We start from the raw sequence: 19795 nt of genomic DNA, 5'->3' as shown, positions 1-19795 counted from the left end.
CCAACTGACACACGGAAAAGTCCACTTGTATTCGTTGTTTTATCGAGGTAGCAAGTGTATCTTCGAACCGGAAGAATATCGATTGCTCGAGAGGGAGAGAAAAAAGTTTCACTCCAACTCGGTAATTAACCGAATTGTGACGAAGAATTTGGTTTCTTCGGCCTTGTATCGTTCGAAAGGATCGACAAGTTTCTTTCGTTGATCTCTCGCAGAAATTACCACCTCACAACCCCCTCCGGCTTCACGATGTTGGACAACGTGACTAAATGGTCACGTAACGGAGGCTCGCGTCTCGTGAAAGCGAAGAGCAATCCGAACGTATCGAATCCACCGTTGTCGGTTGTAAAGAAGCAACAAATTCTGTCCGATCAAAATAGAGCAACGTCTACGAGCAAGTCGCAGCGACTTGCAAAAACGACGCTACCTTCTAGAACGACCGGCAAGATCGCCTCGAACGATCCTGTAAGGCGATCCGCCAACGAAGCTTGCAAGACTTCTTCTGCGGATCCAGCCAAGTCGCGCACTTCCTGCCCGAACAAATCCCGTCGTTCGACGTCGGACGGTCGATCGGATACGGCGAAATGTGCCGCTGCACCGGCCAATATGTGGAGCGAGAAGAAACAAGTGACAAGATCGATCAGTTCCACGGCCTCCTGTACCATCTTGGAGGATCGGACGTTGTTGAAGAAAGGTCTGTCCTACGTACCGGCGAAAGTGCCGAAGAAACCTGAAGCTCTGAGGAAGAAAGCTTCGTTGGATCGTTCGGCCAGTTTAGGCTGCGTTTCCATAGGCGACTCGTACAAAATGACCAGCTCGTTCTCCTTCGAGTCGGCTAAACAGCAGACTATCGTAGAGAAAGAGCGGAAGCAGGAAATCCCGCGAAGAAAAACGATGAACAGGTCTACAAGCTTGTGGAATGTGCAGACTATTTCGAGGAGCGACGCTTCGGGCAACAGGAGGACGTTCGGAGTGTCGTCGAGGCCTAGCAAGATCCCGCTTCTCACGCATCGGAATATTCGCGTAGGTCGATCTCTGGCCGATCTATCGCAGGTAGATCGAGCCGTCGAGCCGACGATGCAGCCGGTACTGTTCAACGAAGTGGACCTCGACCGTTCTATGGACGAGCGTATCTACGAGAACTGTCGCGAGGCGTTTGGTTGCACGTTGACAGAGAACCGTCAGCCTACTCGAACGTACACGAGCAACCTCGAAGAACGCGTTGCTCGACTGATGGCGCAGCTCGACGACGACGTGGACGTCGACGAGCAACAGGCTCGAACTACGTCTGTCGACTATGTGGATTCTGCTGCTCCTCCGCATAGAACGACCTCTCTCTACGAGATTCGGGACGTCGACGTGAAACAATGCGACGAGTCTATCGGGAAACCTCTCGAGGCAGAGCAGTACACCGCGACGGTGATAAGAATCGAGGACAGCCCGGGAGAGACTGAAGAGAAGAAGATCGAGGATAGTGAGAAGACGGATAATTTAGACGAATTGAAGAACCCGGTTGACAAAAGGTTCAGATGTCGATTGGAGTACGAGGAAATCGAGAAGCAGAACGTTACGAAGAGTTCGAAGAAGAAGGAGACGTCGAGTATACAAGAGTTGAGGAAAAATTGGGAGAAACAAAGCGGCAGTTCGTCGATCAAGGAGCCTGAACAGAAGAGAGATTACGTGTCTCCTGCGGTGTCTAACGTAGAAACACCTAAGGCGACTACTTGTCAGAGGAACGACGAGATTAGACAGGAAGTGAAGAGGAAACAGTCTGTGGGGAAGAGAGCTAAGGATATCGAGCATTTGGTGAACTTCTTCAATTGCAAGAACGCAGAAGCGTCGAAAGAGGTGAAGGATCCTTGGATCAAAGCACGGTCCACGTCGGACTCGGCGACTATCGAACCGGTGAACACTACGTTGAAGAAATCTGTGGACGTGAAGAATTACTACAACGGATACACTTCCGATGGGAATTGTTCGGAGGACAGTGGTCATATGAGCAACGAGAACGAGGTTGAGTGGAAGGACAGCGTGGTGCAAAGTGGTGAGACCCGAGAATTCGAGAAGGAAGAATTCTTCGAACAGAACGAACTCGACGGAATCGGTGTTTACGACGGTGCGTCGATCGTGAGCAGCCTGGAAACGGAGAAGAAGACGGTTATCGTTCGAAGCACGATATCGACTTCGAGCGGAGCTAGTAGTATCGAGAGCTGTAAGGGGGAAAACGTGAAAGTTGCAGAGCACACCGGTAAAGACCAGTGGAAAGCTTGCAGATCCTACAACGATGGACGACAGGTCCGTCGCGTAATCATCGGTCTTGTAAATTCATTAGATACTTACTGCGAACAGCCGCTAATTCGATTAAACGTTGCTGGTAATTGAATTGGCGAGAAATCTACTGGGTATTTCAAAATTAGACAATCAAACTGCGTCGATATGTTCTGGGAGTATACACTACCGGCCAAAAGTTTGGAATCACTGTGAATTGCAAGTTACACAAAAATTCCCAGAAAAAAGTCAGCAGCTTTAAGAATTTTTTATCGTTCAAATTGCTATTTATCTCCACAATATCAATATCAAGTCTATGAGAAATTAGTAGCAGATTCAGTACTGATGAATATTGGAAGGTGATTCGAAACTTTTGGCCGGTAGTGTATATCAAGTAATTTGTATGAACATGTGTTCCAACACTGGGTAATTTTATGTGAAAAATTAATTTTCTAATTAATTGTTAAATTTTTTATCGATGAATTTTTTTTTTTTTTTTTTAGTTACTTCATAGGAATAAAATGGCGGGAATATATTAATTGTTTTAAATAATGGTATACACAGGAAAATATGACGAAGATACGATTTGTGTAGTTTAATGGAAAGTATATGAATTGGTGGAAACTTATCTTCAATCGTTTTCTCTGTTTTCACTTAGAATAGAATTTCTTAATTCTGTCTTCGCTTAGAGATGAATATCTTGAGTCTTATATCTTGTACCCTTGAAAGGAATAGAAATACTGAATCGGCGTAGCTGTGAAAATAAATTATAGTGTGAAAGAATATTTTATCTTTCCATAACGTAAATGGTTAAAGAAGCTCGTTATTGCTTACGTGAAATTACCTGGGTCGTGTTTAATTTAATTGTTATGCAGATTATCTGACGTAGTTTTCCTGTTCGTGTGTACAATTTCGAAAACGGTATTTCACATCGTAGAAGTGAAATTTTTCACTTCTAACGTCGAATTCGTTTCTATTTTCATCGAGTGATATACTCATTTCAAACTTTAATACACTTTCTTCTTTACAATTAACTTTTTTCACTTCTCTCTGAGCCTTTTTTTTTTCATTTCATTAATTACTCCACATCAACTTCCAAAATTAATAAACATTTTTCTGTCGATTCTTATGTTTCTACGAAAATCTAGCGTGACCTGATGTTCAATAATTAACGTTATATCGGTTATTTTCAAGAAGAAGATGTAGGTTAACGTTGAAGGGGATAAAAACTCGTTACTTAAAAATGAGAAAAGACCGCGACAAACATTCGTTCGTGTTATCTATTAATTTTACATTAAACTGAAGTCGTGATTTTATTGTTACCAAATTGGTCAACTTTCTTGATGGAAAGTGCTGTTGCAACTTTCGACATGCGCTAGTCTTCTCACCCAGGGAACATCCTGAAATGATTCAAGCGACGTGAGAATGTTTACAAACAATCAACAAGATAATATGCAAGATAATGAACGTTCGCTGCAACCGTCTAGTAATAAGGAAATGAAATCACATTGGCTCGAAACTGTAAACACATATGCTTGTTTGAAACGAGGTGAAATAAGTGCCAGGGAATGTTTGACAGAAAAGAATCGCCAGCATAATTTTCTATTGCCAATTGAAATCAGCGATCGCATGATTTCACGAAATCAAATTTTCTATTACCAACTCAAATTCAAATCTGAGATAATTCAAATTGAGAGTTGCATCTTGCGAAGAGATCTTCAATTTTGAAAAATTTCACGTAAAATGTTACTTCGTTTCTATGATAAATTGTCTGTATTTTGTCGTTATTACAGAAAATATGCGACTGAAGAGAAAATCGTTGGAACGATATTTTTTAAAAATCGTCATAATTTCTTAGAGTTCCATTTACTTGCCCAGTGTGGAAACGCGTGAATAATAACAAGAATTTGTATTCACGCGCTATTTCATTATTTAATTACTCCTAAGATGGAGCAGATTTTTTCCATAGCACTTTTTACGCGGAATGTAGTCTTGCAAATCGTGTCAAGAATATGTTCGTCTCTTGTGTGTCCTCCGTTCATTTCACTATTCTATTCGTGTCTCGTAAGTCTCTGATACATACCACTACCTTCGCGTCGTTTTAATTAATTCGAAGGAAATGTAATATCGAACTCTATAGGAATGAACTACAATTCTTGCATAACATAATCTTAAATTCTTTGAAAATTTTGAACTTAAATATTCTCTAAACGTGAGATTAAGTTACAAAAGAAATTAGAATAGCGTTTACTTAGAAAAAAAAATTAGAAAATTAGAATACTGTGTACTTAAACGAAATTAAAATGCTGTTTACTTTAAAAACATCGGAATACTGTTTACTTTGCGAAATCAGAATTGAAAACACTGTTTATTTAAGGAAAATCGAATACCGTATGCTTAAAGAAAATTAGAATACTGTTTTTTTTTTTTAAACGGTTCAGTAAAAGTACGCTCGTGGAAAGTATCGTAAATTAGAAATTACAGTAGAGTAAGAAATATCGAATGCAATTAATTAATCTCCTGGTTTTCTTTCGCTAGATATTTTTCAGACCCGGTATCCTGGAGCGACTAGAAGATCAAAGAGACGAGAAGCTAACTGGACACATTACTCTTCTTCAAGCAAGGTGTAGGGGTTATCTGGCACGTCGTAAACTGAACACTCTGAAAGTATGTCAGGACATCTTCTTGAGTTTGTAAAAGTGTACCTTCACTTGCGAGCCTGTGCACAGTAGTTTTCACTCATCCAGACAAATTTCGGAGCAACAGTTTTCCTTCATTTTTTTTTTTTCGTTTCGTTTCTATCTTCCATTCAGTGTTGCCGTTTTTATAATTAGAACGTTTCCTGTTCAACGTTTATCATACATATTACAAGTCTCGCTGTTCTATTTCACCATTTTTTCTACGTTCTTACGTTTAGCGTGAAAAATTAACATATCGTTTAAATAACGACTGTAAAACGCGTCGTTTTCCGCTATTTCAGTTGCAAGATCTTGCAGTTAGGTGCATACAGAGGAACGTTAGGAAGTGGATGTCCGTAAGAGAATGGCCATGGTGGAGATTATACGTGAAAGTTGCACCTTTATTGAACGTTCATCGGACCGAGGATCAGTTAAAGGCGAAGACGGTGAGAATGTACCTCCTATTTTTACATACTGACGTTTTTTTTCCACTGTTAGACATGCGAAAGGAAACGGCAATTAACATTCCACAGCTTGGATAATGCAAACAACATCCAGTCGAATTAATAGTTCTTCTTCGAGAAGCAACATTTTTCGAACTTTTTTCCTCTCACTGATAAATTAGCAATTCTTTGGATCTTCTTATGCTAAATTAGGACCGAAAGAATTTTTTCTCGTATTAATTTTCTTTTTTAAAATTTGTCGTTATGTACATATAATCGCCGAGCAAGAAATATTACGGGCTGTCTAATTTAGACATAAAATGGTTAATGGAGAGGGATTAAACGGTTTCTAGTGCAAATTAGTTTTTCCGTAGGTGAACGTGTAGAAATCACACGATGGTGAGACATTGATAGTTTTCTTAAACGGAATCGTGTAATTTTTAACGCGTTAGTCGACGCAGCTGTTTATTTCCTGTAAAAAAGTACCCAAGGTATTTATGTAGAAAATCCATTAATTTAGGAGATATTTGCATCTGCACCTGAGTTTTCTGAATCGACAGCGGGCACTGTTTTTTTTTGCAAAATGATAAGAGAGCAACGAGACGAAGTGTTTCGCGTGTCGTTTCATTAAAGAACCTCTGAAAGAGAACGTCGAAAGCAACGGATCTCTTTAAAAGTTCAAACCTTCAAAGACATTGCCTTGATTGTCAATGCATGCTTGTATGCCTGCATGAAATTCATAGATAATCATATTTTTGCACTTAGGAGGAACTCGAGATTCTCAGGGCGAAGGTGGAAAGGTTGGAGCAGGAGCGGAATCATCTGAAACATGACAACGATAAGTTGGAAGCCAAGGTTTGATTTTACTACCTTCATTTTTATTTCTATGGGGTGATTTCGGGAGAGACGGACCCGGCAAGTATTTCCTACATCATCCACCAGATATGGAAGGAAAAACACGGAGAGCCACACGCTCGATCGCTTTCCGTAAAACAAATGTAAAACAAAAGAATACCGACGCGTTCCACGTATGGCGGATAATGTCCGTCTCTCCCGGAATTACCCTATCACACTTGTACAATAACGATCAAAGCGTAGAAAGAATGTTTTCCAAATAATCGCTTCGACGTAGTGGTATAAGAATTGCACCTAGCGCAAAGGACGAATAACGGAGCGTTAGTCAAACAAGGTTCACCATACACGTTTATCAAGTACCACGAAACGAAAATCCTTTGTAAATGTATCACGAAAAACACAGTGTTATTTATTTACCATACGAATAGCACGATAGAACGATCCGTTAGGACGGTTTTTAATTTCTCTACCAAAACTGAAGAAACCTCGCCAAAGAAGTCGTTAAGCCAATTTCGTCACACTTCGGCAAACCTCATCGTTCATCGTGCAGTTGGTAGCTGCCAATCGACTCGAAGTAACATATCCAGAAAGCAATGGGAAAGTTGGTTAAACAGCATCGTTGGTCCGAGCTCTCGCGATCCTCTGTGTCGTGCAATTGGGTTAACTGCGTCAGACGAAACGTGCCACGAGTAGCAGCCCGTTTATCGCGTTACGAATCTAATCAACGAAGCATCACAAGAAGCACCGACCTCGACGTGTATTGCCTTGCGCTTGGACAAAAGTTCCAGTGACCGACATTTCTCGCCGAATGGTCAGTATCGTGTGAAAATTCCCTGTCGCGATGTTTAGCCTCTCTTCTTTGTCTCCTGTGCTGCTGCACACCGTAGAGACAACGGTTGTCGCTCTCGATGCTCGATATTGCCGTCCACGATTCTCCAATTGTCCTTCTCTTCTCTCTCTCTTTCGCGTGGTACATTCGACTAATTCGAACCGAACGGGCGAATCGAACGTTTTTCTCACTTCTCCTATCCGGTTCTATTCTCAGCTCTTTTTGCTCTGTTTCTTGCCTACCGTCGTTATGGTCATCGGCGTGTACCTCCTGTTCTGTTCACCGCTCGAGCCTTTTCTCGCGGGAACCCGTCGACAGATTTGGCACCGTTCCAAAATCGTGGCCCGTATTCACTCCCGTACAGCCTCTCCCCGTTCACGTTTCCATCTCGCTTCCTCCTCGTTTCCCTTAGAATAACTCGGAGGTGACCGTCTCCACTAACAGACTGCCGCCACCGGTCCGTGTATCGGTTGACCCAGGAAGAACAGCCAGTTGCACCGCGACTCCCTCTCGATACGGGCGTAATCGTCGTTCGACTCGTTACGCAATTAAATGCTCGTACAATTCGATCCGATCGGATCGAATCTCTACACCTAGGGGAAACCCCGTGCTAACAGCTATGTAATTCGATCGCTGAACGATGTCTCGTGCGATCGTTCTCGCTGTTTACTGAAGATCGGCTGGTAACGTTGTTGTTGCGGACCAAGGATCTCTAACGTATCGAAATTGCTAGGAAAAAATCATTGTCCCACCGCGACATTATGAGGTTTTATCGGAACGAAGAGTGGAAAAGAGATTGCGAGGAAGGACGCAACTGTGAGCTGAATATGCGTTTAACAGAGATCGCTGAATCTGGTAAAATCTGCCCTCGAGTATAGTGGTTCGAGTGTCCATCGAGAGAGAGAGAGAGTTATGTTAGCTAGAGAAAATCAGAATTGAATCGATACAAGGATGCCCTCAGTACCGACCACATATCCATGCGCGATGTCGCCAGACTCGAACGATAATTCCCAGTCCTTCGAAGAGTCGCCGATTACCAAAGTGTTGATCAAGAGATCGCCCACCATCTCCAGTGAATCGATTATGGAAAATTCGCGGAGATCCACCGATGAGACGATCACGTTGGCTAAGAGACCTCCGTTGCCACCTTTCAGAAGACCGACCAGCAAATTGCACGCATTCGGCTCCACAAGGAGCCCGTCACCTTGTAGTCTCTCCTCTAGCCTCTCCTATCGTTCGAGATCCGCATCCGCCTTGTCCTTGAGACCTCGAACGGGTCTGGATTCTCCAACGGGCTTCTCAACTCCTCCGAGAAGAATGTTTCCCATGGAGAGCGTATCCTGTTTAGAATCGATACAGGACGTTCGCATAAAGGAGCAGGCTCCGGTCGTGTTCGACGCTAGTCTGAATTTCGTACTGGGATGCGACAAGCAAAGGGTTAGGCAATTCTTCAAACCTACAGCCTCTCACATGGAACCATCGACTGCCTCTTCTTACTTGTCCTCGAAGATCTCGCAGTTTCTCAAGCGAACCGATCACATAATGGACGAATGGCGAAGTTTGGACGAGAGAGGAACAATGGGCAGAAGCCAGAGCGCCACGAATATCATGATACGCGGTTATCAGTATTACAGCAGGTCGAATAGCGTCGCGAAAAGTTCCTGTTCTAGGTGTTCTCTGTCACGTGCCTCGGAGGACAGGACAATTTCCGACAGCGTTGGCCTGGAGGTATAAAAAATGAATAGAAATCTTGTGTTGCTCTTTATTGAAAAAAGGTACCATTTCGTAGTGTATAGGGCGTAAAGAAATTAATCGTTGCGGCTTTACAACATGTGTAGAGAAAATGATCGTGAAATTGTTTGTAACAATGAAAATTAATGTTGAATTTATTTTCACATTAACCTATTCGGTTCGATATGAAGAGAAATAGATTGAAAGGAACCTCTGTCGCTAAAATGTAGGTTCGCGTCTCGACTGTCCCGTAGCCAACACTTTCGTAGCGAAGGGGTTAAACCACTTGCTCTATCGTTCGAATAAATTGCCATTCTTTCGTAAAGTAAATATTCGCGATAAATTTATTAAACTGTCGTAATTATTTCATTGGCAAAGCTGTTTAATAAAACTAAAAAATTAGAGATTATCAAAGAAATTCAGACAGCTTTTTCTTTTTACGAAGACATTTTAGTATCGACATAAAATGTTCTGGTTGCTCTATTTTACGAAAGTATTTTCGAACGCTATTTTGAAATTTATCGACGTTCCGAGATCTTGCTGAAAAATGAGTACAAGTTTATCTACTCTTCGCCGCTTTCTGTTGATTCAGTAATTTCATTCGTTTCACTGCCGTTGGGTTTTTTCATTTACACAGCTAGTTGTAATATACAAATGAAAAATCCAGCTTCGAATTCCATTTCCTTGCAAGCAAAGCTTCGTACGAAAAATATTACCATACGTTCCACTTGTTTCGTTTAAAATCATCCCCTCTAAATTTATATCGCTACTTCGATGATATTCAAATGCAAGATTCGTCGAATGAGATATCGTGAAAAGAACCTTTCGAGGATACGCGATATATTCTTCGTATTCGGTGAAATTTTCATAAATCTCCTCTCGATTCGTTGTTTCAGTTGAGCGAAATGACCGCGGATTTCGCAGAAGAGCACTCAACGTCGACGCTGGCGGCTGAGAGGATCGACGCCGAGACGTCCGAACGATTGCGGCTCGAACGAGAGCTCCAAGATGTGACCGAGGAGAACAAGAACCTCCAGCAGACCACAGAACGTCTAGAGATGGAACTTTTGTACGCAAGGGCTGCAGATTTGAACAGCGTGGTGTCCGACGTCGAGGACGGCGAAGACGGTGGTGTCTACAAACAGAGGTACGAGCATGCCGTGAGAGAGCTCGAGTTCACGAAAAGAAAGATGGCACAGCAACACGAGGACGATCTCGAGCAGCTAGTGGGACTTAAAAAGCAACTGGAGAAAAAGGTAAATCGGTGAGAATTTCAGTGTGAACCGTAGTTGCTGCTTCGAAAGTTCACTCGAACGATTTACCATTATATTTTATACCACCAGATGCACAATCATGTCGTTACAAACGTGGATTCGTCAATGTTCGTTCTTCTTTTTTTTATAGTACAGTCGACCCTTTTATAACACGATATTTTTTTAACCGTTTCGCGACAGCGGAAATAGCCATCAGTACGCCGCTAACGAACGGGTCGTTGTGCCATTAGTGCACACCGTACACGTTAAGAGTGTCTCGCGTTTTTGGAGCTCCCAGTGTGTCCGTGTAAAATCTTAGAGTATTTCGTTGGAACAGCAGAGGACTTAAGGATGTATTGGATAAAGGGAATGTTGTCGAGGCCTTGTTCTGTATTTTAAAATAAATCTTCACTTTGAGTTGTCGAGACGCGAGCCAACGCGACGCGCTTAGTGGATGCCGGATATAGCCGGCGCTAGTCGCGAAAAGGTTAAATGGTTTCCACATAGCATGGCTTCGTAAATTTGAGAAAATTATTAAGAAAATATCGGACTCTAGCCAGTTCTCGAGCACACGCACTCCGAATAACGCGGAACAAATCTCCCTGATTTGCATTTGTTCCAAGTTTCGCTTAACCCTTCCACCGCGGCAGATTTTAATACGTAACGCGTGTGTGACTGACGATAACCACGGTCGCAAAATCTTTCGTTCAAGCCGCGTCCTTTTAAAATTTCTTTTACTCAGTTCAGGTGGAAGTATGCAAAGGATGAAATTAAGGTAAAGGTACGTCGAAAGCGTCCAGCAGTACTGTGCGAGCAAATTTTCAAAGCGCCTACAGGCGCCCAACAGCAATGAAAGGGTTAACAAGTACGCGAAACGCGTTCCCCTAATTTCTATCAGTTTACGGTTTCGCTTAACACATGTTGCATACAACACGGAACGAATTAATCGTGTTACAGAAGATTTGACTGTACATCAGGGGTGTAAGAGGACCCGAAAATGTCGGGTCGGGTCGAGAATTTATCTCGGGATCGGGTCGGATTCCCGAAAGTATCTCGTGATTCGCGATTCCCGAAAGTAGAACGTTGAAAAACTAGCTTTTCCACACGAAAATATGAAATAAATCATATCTATCACATATTTGCTTACCATTTTCGTTCCATGTTCTATCTTCTTATAATTTTATAATTCTCGAGAATCCCAAAGTTTTCGAATTTTGAGATACTTTCGGGACCCGACCCGAGCATCGTAACATTTTCGAGTTCCCGCACACCTCTGCTTGTACATGGTTCCTTCTAATCGCGTTAATGGATGATTCGAGCAAGTGTCTCGCGCATGTAGCACAGAAGTGAACATTTACGCTTATTTACATTCATGAAGAGGCACATTATGTGGTGTAAATAATTTTTCTATAGGTGTAGTAGCGGGAGAGATATCAAAGTCGAGTTAATCCTTTTTAAATGGAACCCTGTCTTCTTTTTTATTCGTAACATGGATCTTCCGATAATTGAGCATTCGATCAAACGTTATCGAAGCAGGCAGTTGATCACGATGAAAAAGCTTAAACGAAGGAGCACGCTTGAAGCAATAATGTTGGATGTGATATTTCGCAATGTTTCAGTTAGCTGATGCTTACGAAGAGGTCGAAGAACAGCGTCAAGTTGTTGGGCAATGGAAACGACGGGTGCAAAAACTGAATGGCGAAATGCACGACTTGAGATTATTGTTAGAGGAACAAACTGCTAGAAACAATCTGCTGGAGAAAAAGCAGCGCAAGTATGTACTTTTGCTTTTTATCCGACATGTCGATAGCTCTTTTCTTCGTTCGCTTTATCTCGGTCATGTAAGAGACACTTGTTTTCTCTTTTTTTAATAAATCGTACCTTTTTTACGGGAATGGGAGTAGTACGAGTTAATTGGCAGGTTTCGTTCTACTAAGAATCGTGGTGAATAGCGATTCGTGATCTTTCGAAATCGAAAGTCACTTCGAAGAGACATTTTAAAGTATTCGGTTAGGCGAAAAGGTTGAAGAGATTGTCGCAAATGGCATACGATTCTTCGATGTTCGTTAAATTCGTCGAATTTTCACAGTATCAACAGAAGCTCTATTCTGATTTCGTTCGTAACAACAAGTGTTTCTGGCAATCGGCCAGGTTGGTATATAAGTTTGCACGTCGAAAGGCTCTAAGCCGTTGGTTCGGGGGTTTTGTTCAGTGGCTGAACTGTGATTGACTGTTTCAAATATAGGCTGTTGCATTGCCCAGAAACTAGGATCTCGTTGCTACTTCGAAGAAAAGATCGGCGATTGATTCGCGTTCGAACGATCGAAGATTGCAAAGATACCGTTCAAAATTTCCGCAAAATTGTTCACGACGTGAAAAATTCAAGTTTCAACTGAAAATTACCGTTATTTACCAAAAAAAGACAAAGGAACGAGCGTTGCTTTTAATCATTTTTTAAGTGAAATTCATAATAAAAATTCGACGAAAGCCTGTTACATTTTTTTTTTTTCTTTAGTTCTGTTCTAAAGAGTCAAACGAAGAATTAGAATTTTGATGCTATGATAATTTCCGTATCGTATTGTTTCTTTCATTTATTTAACCAAATCTTTGATTTGCCTATTTAGATTCGACTCGGAAACTCAGAATCTGATGAACGATCTACGACAAGAAAAAGCGCAACGCGAAAGGTTGGCCAGAGAAAAAGAAATTGCAATTGCGGAGAAGTTTACCATAGAACAGAACCTTAGTGTAAGTATATCTGTGAATTTGCTTATTGAAAATCCAATTTTTTCTTTATCTTTCTCACGACAATAAATGAATATTCGTTGTTTCAACGTTAAGCTTGACATTTTCAGAATGACTATTCAAATTTTTACGTTGCCTGTTTGTGTACTCAGACCTGGTGAAATTTTTATTTGAATATTCAAATAAGAAATAGCTATTTGAAACGATACTTCGGTCTGTTATCTCGAATACTATTATCTGATGATATAGAAAATATATCGATTTATCAAATATATCGATTTTTCAAATAACGAATCGTTTCGTTGCTTCTTTATTTCAAATTCGGCAAAAGAAATAATCGTCAGGATAATACAACTGAAAGATATTTTATTTCAAGAAATTTCTACAACAATTTGCTTCGAGCAAAAAACTCTCTCTTGAAAAAGTTCATCTGTAAGAGATTTTTGTCTGGAATCATCGTAATATGTACGTAGTTGCGGAAGAAAATAACGATTCTTCTGGTACGGAAGATGGAAGGGAGGTGGTATTCTTCAGGAAAACGTCTCTTACTATCGATGCTTCCAAATTCGAAATCTCTGTGATTATGTTTTGCTGCGTATGATCGCACTAATAAAAAAAAAAAAAAAAACAACACTGAGCGAAGAAGACCATGTTTCTTGTTTTCTATTTCCGCACAATCAACGCCTGAGATGTGACAAAGCCAGCAATAAAGCGTGAACTTCTTCCAACTTCTGTGTGATTCGATCAAACGAATACGCGCCTTTTTAAAGCGACGACGTGAAAAAAGTTACCGATCTTCTTTGCAGTGCAGCCTCGAATAAATTGTAATCCCTAAAAAAGAGAAAAAGAAAAAAGGAAACGTATTTTACGTTTTCCAATGGTTTTGTAACATTAGCGACATTTTCATCATACGCAACTGTTATCTTCCGGTTTAGTCGTTTTTTTTTTTTTTTTTTTTTTTATATTCGATGAAACTATTGGACTTCCTCCCCACACCGTGAATCCTTTTCAAATAGGAGGGAAATTTTGATGTGCCTATTTAAAACTTTCATTTCTTTACTTGTGCACTTTTTACAGATAGCGGTTACAATTCCATTTATGTTTGATTCTTCAGGAATTACTTCAAAAATGTTCCGTCAAGAAGAGCCTTACTTTTTGCCACACACGTCTTATTTCATGCCGCTGAATAGCAGATTCATCTTCTAAAAGATGAGTGTTTTCTTCTTTCTGCAATCTTAGTTGGTACCAACGCTTATTTTACTGTCTTTAAATAACTGGATAAATCGTGAAAGCTTGACCGTCGGTTTAGTTGTAAAGAGACAGGTTGTAAAAGAGAAGAGTGCGAGTTGAATATAAACACACCAAGCATATGAAACTGTAATGTTGTAAAAGTAATCGGAATACGAGTGAAATACACAATCACAGTTGAACAAACGAATCGGTATTTCGTTATTTTCGTCATCTTAGATATGCAAGATGATTGTTTTGAAAATTATTTCTTGAAATAAAACATACCACGATTGTATTTCGAAAAGGAAATAATAATATGGAGTAAATTCAGATATTTATTTGAAGTAATATTTGAAAAGTGCTGCCCAGGTCTGTGTATATTTCATATTCAGAATATCAAACTATTTGAATTCGTCAAATATTTCCTGTTCGATTTTTGAAAAATTTGTTAAATTCACAAAGTGGAGTTTTCTAACCACCATTGGCCTGTGAAACGGCTCAATTATAAAACACCCTTTTAGATCAAAGGAATTTACTGGCTGAGTATTATTCAGATAATAAAAGTAATTCTTTTCGTCACGACAAAGTAAAAATACATATTTTACCCTTGGCATATATTGACCACGTTGTAATACGACGTTGATAATTGACAGTTTCGATACCAATTGTTAGAGGGAAAGAAGGATTTTCAAACGAGAAGTGCCATTGTCGGTTAAAAAGTTGAAGAAGAAAAAATTAAAACGTTCTTTTCTCATTTTTAATTTCGCCGATTGTAGCTGTTGTTGTTCTCATTGTTAATTTTGTCAATACAGGACGCAAGATTGGAGATCGATTTAAAAGAAGAAAGACTGCGAACGCTGAGCCAAGAGCTCGAGGAATTGACATTCAGCGGGAAGACCGAGGAAGAAGTGGCGCAGTTGAAGAAGGCGAAGCACGAGCTGGAAAAGAGAACGAAGGACCAAGAAGAGGAGCTGGATGACCTTGCTGGTCAGGTGCAGCTACTCGAGCAGGCAAAACTGAGGCTTGAAATGAGCATCGAACAGCAACGCAAGGAAATGCGGAAAGAGATGCAACAGCGAGACGAGGAACTGGAAGATATGCGTGGTAACGCATTGAAAAAAGTGAAAGCTTTGGAGTCACAACTAGAAAATGAACACGAGGAGAGAACGATACTGCTTCGAGAGAAACACGAGTTGGAACGTCGTTTGGTGGCCATCGAGGAACAAGATCGAACTGAACGCGCAGTAGAAGCTGAAACCATGCACAGGTACTACATATGTGCTTGTAACAACCTTCGGATCATTGTTTAATAACTCTTCGATAGTTTCGGAGGAAATACCTTGTGACACTTTATATGTTTCATCCTATACTACGAAAATGCAACATTAATTAAAATACTGTGAATATGGGAAATTACTGTTACTCAAATCGTACATAAAGGGGTTAAAACATGTTCAATCCTAAATGCACTATTAAAAAAATACAAAAACGGTGTATTATACTATTATAAAAGAAAAAAAGTAACACAAAGACAGTAATGATACTCGATTTATGTTACAAAGAACCCCAATACTCTGTTAAATAACAAGAAAAGGAACTTGTAACACTTTACACGACCTGTATGTAAAACAAGATACAGATTCTATTACATGTTTTGCAATAACACGGTTTGTTTTCATACAGGCTGAAGAGAGACCTGAAGAGGACTAAAGCTCTCCTGAGAGACGCTCAAACAATGTTGGAGAGATCGAAGGGCGACTCGACGGGCAAAGCAGCATTACGACAATTAAAGAACCAATTGGAGGATGCAGAATGCGCAAGAGCGGCCGCTGTTAAAGCGAAGCAAGCACTGGAGCAGGAATTGAACGAGACGCAAGCTACGCTGGAAGAAGCTCTGCGGCAACGTTCCGAAGCTGAAGAACGTGCTAATGTAGCCACTCGTGAACGAACCGAGCTACTGTCACAGTTGGAAGAAAACGAAGAAGAATTAGCAGAAGTAAGTTTCTAGTAGGTACAATCTAGAAAGAGGTCATTTTTCTTAAAAAAATAAATAGAAAATGACAAATAAAATTCTTTCAAGTACTATTACAACATCATTTTACTATCATTTTGGCACTGTATTCTGTAACACTTAATACATACTTTGCTCGAAAGGTCCTGAAGAAATATCGGGCGGCTGTACAGCAAGTGTCGGCGGAACAGGGACAGTTGCAGGAAGCACAGGTGCAAATTGCTATGTTGGATGCAGAAAAGGCCTCGTTGAAGGATCAACTTTCAGAACTGTCGCAACGGCTCGAATCAGTCGAGCAACTCGGGGATCCCACTGCAAACAGCCTCGCTACACGTCGACTTGAGTTTCGCGCCAAGGAGCTCGAAAGTAAACTCGAGTTGGAACAAACTACGAGAGCGCGTTTAGAGGTACGTTGCTTTTTATTTATATTCATTGAAAAATTCACTTTTTACACTTGAAGCTCTTTCTTGCAGCAAAAAGATTTAACAATGAAAAATAAATTACATACACGTTTCGTTTAAAATGGTTACCGGTTTCCTTTTTGGCAAAGATCAATTCGGTGTAACGAAACCTGACAAATTTCTTGGAATGTATTTGACGTGATACTTTTATTTGCAACCAATATAGTATTCCATGTTTTTCTTGGCGATTTTTTTATTCATAAGAATAAATTGCTTGCTTCATTGTTACCAAAAATGGAATATTGGAAATTACTTAGAGTTCAAATATTAATACCTTAAATAACGATATAACAAACGATATGGTCTAATCACAGTATCACTCAAGATTCTAAAAATGGTTATAATCATCTCAATTATGCTATGCATCGATATCTGCGGTACTTCTCTCTGGAAACGTATATATTATCAAGTATCCGTTTTTGGCACTATGTTCATAGAATTTTTTTCGATCCCATTTTATACCCTCATCCACTTTCTTTAGGGAGACCAATTATTAACAGGTTACAATGTATACAATGCGGATAAAGAAATGCTTTAAATAAGTTATCCTTTGTCTTGGCTATTTATCATTGATGATTTTCCAAAGATACGTTAGTATAACTAAAAAATACGATTTAATGAATTGTCTAACCAGACTCAGATAGCAAGACTGAAAGAAAATGTGGAAAAACTGCAAACTGAGACAGCACTGCTGCGAACGAAGGAACAGAGCGCACAGGACGCCGCGAGAAGATTACAGAGATCATTGCGTGAGGCAAAAGAAGAAGCTAGCTCGGCGCAGGCACGTGAACAAGAGTCTACACGGGCTCGTCGCGAATTAGAAAAGTCCCTTGAAGCTACTGAAGCAGAGACAAAAGTCGCCAGAGACGATCTTAGGTTGGCGCTTCAAAGAATCGACGATCTACAAAGCGCCATTCAGGGCGAACTAGACTTGGATTGCAGCGAGGAGGGAACAACGGAAAACAGTGATAGGTATTGGATTTATTCTTTTTGTACTATTTTAGAAATTTAGTAATTTTCCAAGCTATCATAGTGCGCATGATTATTAAGTTAAGGATGCTTGTGTATTCGTACTGTATTGAAATACGCAAGAATATGTAAAAATATACAATAATATTTAGATATACTTTACAAATATTCTACATATCTTAATATTGTACTAAATTTTTGTATACGTTTTGCATACACAGGGTGTTCACGCTATTACATTTTTCTCGTACTAGAAAAAAATGAAAGTAGGTAAATTTTTGCAGTTCCCTATGACCAACATAATATAGCACATATCAATTTTTTATGAAGAAAACGCTGGCTAGTAATAGCGTGAACACCCTGTATAAGATATTTATCAGAAATTCCTTATTATTAAAATATGAGGTACGTATAAAAATGGTAAAAGAAAAATAGTATTTATGTTGTGGATAATACTATAGCAATTACGAAAAAAAAACATTTTTATTTTTTCCTCGATAAAAAACGAATTTCTCATTTACAAATTTAATTATACTTTGTTTGTAGTGATTGATGTGAACAATTGTCGGACACAGAGTCCGACGAAAGCAAAGATAAGGTATCGACTGATCAACGCGTAGCCGAGGAACTCGCTGATGAATTGTCATTTATCGAATCATCAATGGACACTTGATTGACGGAGCTGAGAGGAAACTAGTATGCAAGGAAAAAATAACAACAAAAATGATGTCAAAAATGAAACAAAAAAAAAAGGATGTACTAATTCAAAGTCCCTAGATTTAATTTCTCACTATGAATGTCGTCACAACTGTCGGTCACATCGAACTTTTACTACAGCGAATCAAAATTGAAGGCTGAAAATCAAACCAATAAGTACTTACATTATACAGTCTTGATCCGTAATAAGCAACTGTTCTCTGGCTCGTAATAAGCAACTCGCTATTCCTTCTTTATTCGAACTCGCCCGCCGAGTGAGAAATCCGAGAATAAGTGAGAGGTCCGTGAAAGCGAGAAACATAAATCTTTACGATCGAATGAATAATGACGTCGTTTAATAGCAGATGAATAGAATATGTATGTTTTCTCAGTCTAGTATTAGCTATCCTGGCATGTGTTATACATATCTCGAGCTTCTCGCTCGTTCTCCAAGTTCTCTCGTCCCGTTCGAGAACAAAGTCAAGCTGAATAGCATATCTGATCTGTAATAAATAACTGGTCAGTCCCAAACAAGTTGCTTATTACGGATCAAAACTGTATATCTGCGAACTATAGAGTAAAATTTGTAAACGGAAGTCAAAGAGTGATGAGTGAAATGTATCGATTTGTACTACCACACTTAGTATAATTTTACTCGTGGCTTTTTCCTTCAGCATATTCAAAACGATAATAAGTTTGTAGGTGGTGCTAATTCTGATTCCCGAGAAACATGTTAATGTCGTGGCTAATTTGTATTCTGCTTCTTACTACGCGTTTTGGTGCTACATTATCCGACAGTAGTTTTTGTCGACGGATTATATCGTTGTTCCAGTCTTCCAAGGGGAAAATCGAGCTTCTCGATGCGATGACATCAAAGCGTGAAGGCATAAAGTTCAAATGTTCAACGTATCATGAAGATCGAGATACCAGAGCCTTACTTCTGCAAAAACGAAAAGCATTTTACGCTTTCTTAACACTTCGCTACTATAGCCAACATCATTGGCTACACAGTTTGTATTATAAAACGCGAGCCGCGACTTATGTTTTGGTTTCTTATACAAGGATTGATATGTAACTTATTGCTTTGTAAAATGCAGATATCTTATTTAATTAATTTGTGTGTTTGTTCCTTTCTTCCCCAAGTCCTGATGGCCAGTGAGAGTATGTAAGATATTATTGGATAAAATTGATACTAGTACTTGGAAATTTATTTTACTCGGCTAAACGTAGTTCTGTTAATCGACATAAATCTGAAATAAACCCTTGTGAATTAAACTGCACTTCTTGATGTTGATAAGGTAAATTATTATTCAGTTATGTTCATTACATTTATAAAAATGAGGATTAATAAAAATTTTATAAAATTATTTTGCTTTATTGTACTATTAAATTGTAAAAGAAAATCTATCCTTACATCATATTCCTATAATAGCAACAATTAATAGAACTGTTGTAAACAGGAAGAGTTCACCTAGATTATACAACTCTAGAACCAACTGGGATGAAAACAAAAAGTAAAGACTAAAAAATCTGGATGAGTTGGAAGAAGCTACAAAAAACATAATATCAACCCTACAACTGACAATCCGTTAAAACAACGTTAAAATTAATACAACCAAATCCTCCCAT

General features: G+C 39.7%; 1 protein-coding gene across 1 annotated transcript in view; it reads left to right on the top strand.

Moving 5' to 3' along the window:
* The window catches only part of LOC108576866 (unconventional myosin-XVIIIa), a 42049-nt gene extending 23572 nt beyond the window's left edge, over nucleotides 1-18477 (top strand). The window contains exons 13-23 of the mRNA XM_017939929.1: nucleotides 4804-4932; nucleotides 5246-5389; nucleotides 6152-6241; nucleotides 9698-10057; nucleotides 11674-11828; nucleotides 12679-12802; nucleotides 14842-15296; nucleotides 15713-16025; nucleotides 16184-16447; nucleotides 17136-17473; nucleotides 18017-18477. Coding sequence (XP_017795418.1) covers nucleotides 4804-4932; nucleotides 5246-5389; nucleotides 6152-6241; nucleotides 9698-10057; nucleotides 11674-11828; nucleotides 12679-12802; nucleotides 14842-15296; nucleotides 15713-16025; nucleotides 16184-16447; nucleotides 17136-17473; nucleotides 18017-18023 — 2379 coding nt within the window. The 3' untranslated portion in view covers nucleotides 18024-18477. The remainder of the gene's footprint in view (nucleotides 1-4803; nucleotides 4933-5245; nucleotides 5390-6151; nucleotides 6242-9697; nucleotides 10058-11673; nucleotides 11829-12678; nucleotides 12803-14841; nucleotides 15297-15712; nucleotides 16026-16183; nucleotides 16448-17135; nucleotides 17474-18016) is intronic.
* The last annotated feature ends 1318 nt before the right edge of the window (nucleotides 18478-19795 follow it).

The sequence above is a fragment of the Habropoda laboriosa genome, unplaced genomic scaffold (assembly GCF_001263275.1).
Source record: "Habropoda laboriosa isolate 0110345459 unplaced genomic scaffold, ASM126327v1 scaffold561, whole genome shotgun sequence".
Lineage (NCBI taxonomy): Eukaryota > Metazoa > Arthropoda > Insecta > Hymenoptera > Apidae > Habropoda > Habropoda laboriosa.
The sequence above is the reverse complement of the archived record's forward strand: the minus strand, read 5'-3'. Positions and strand labels throughout refer to the sequence as shown.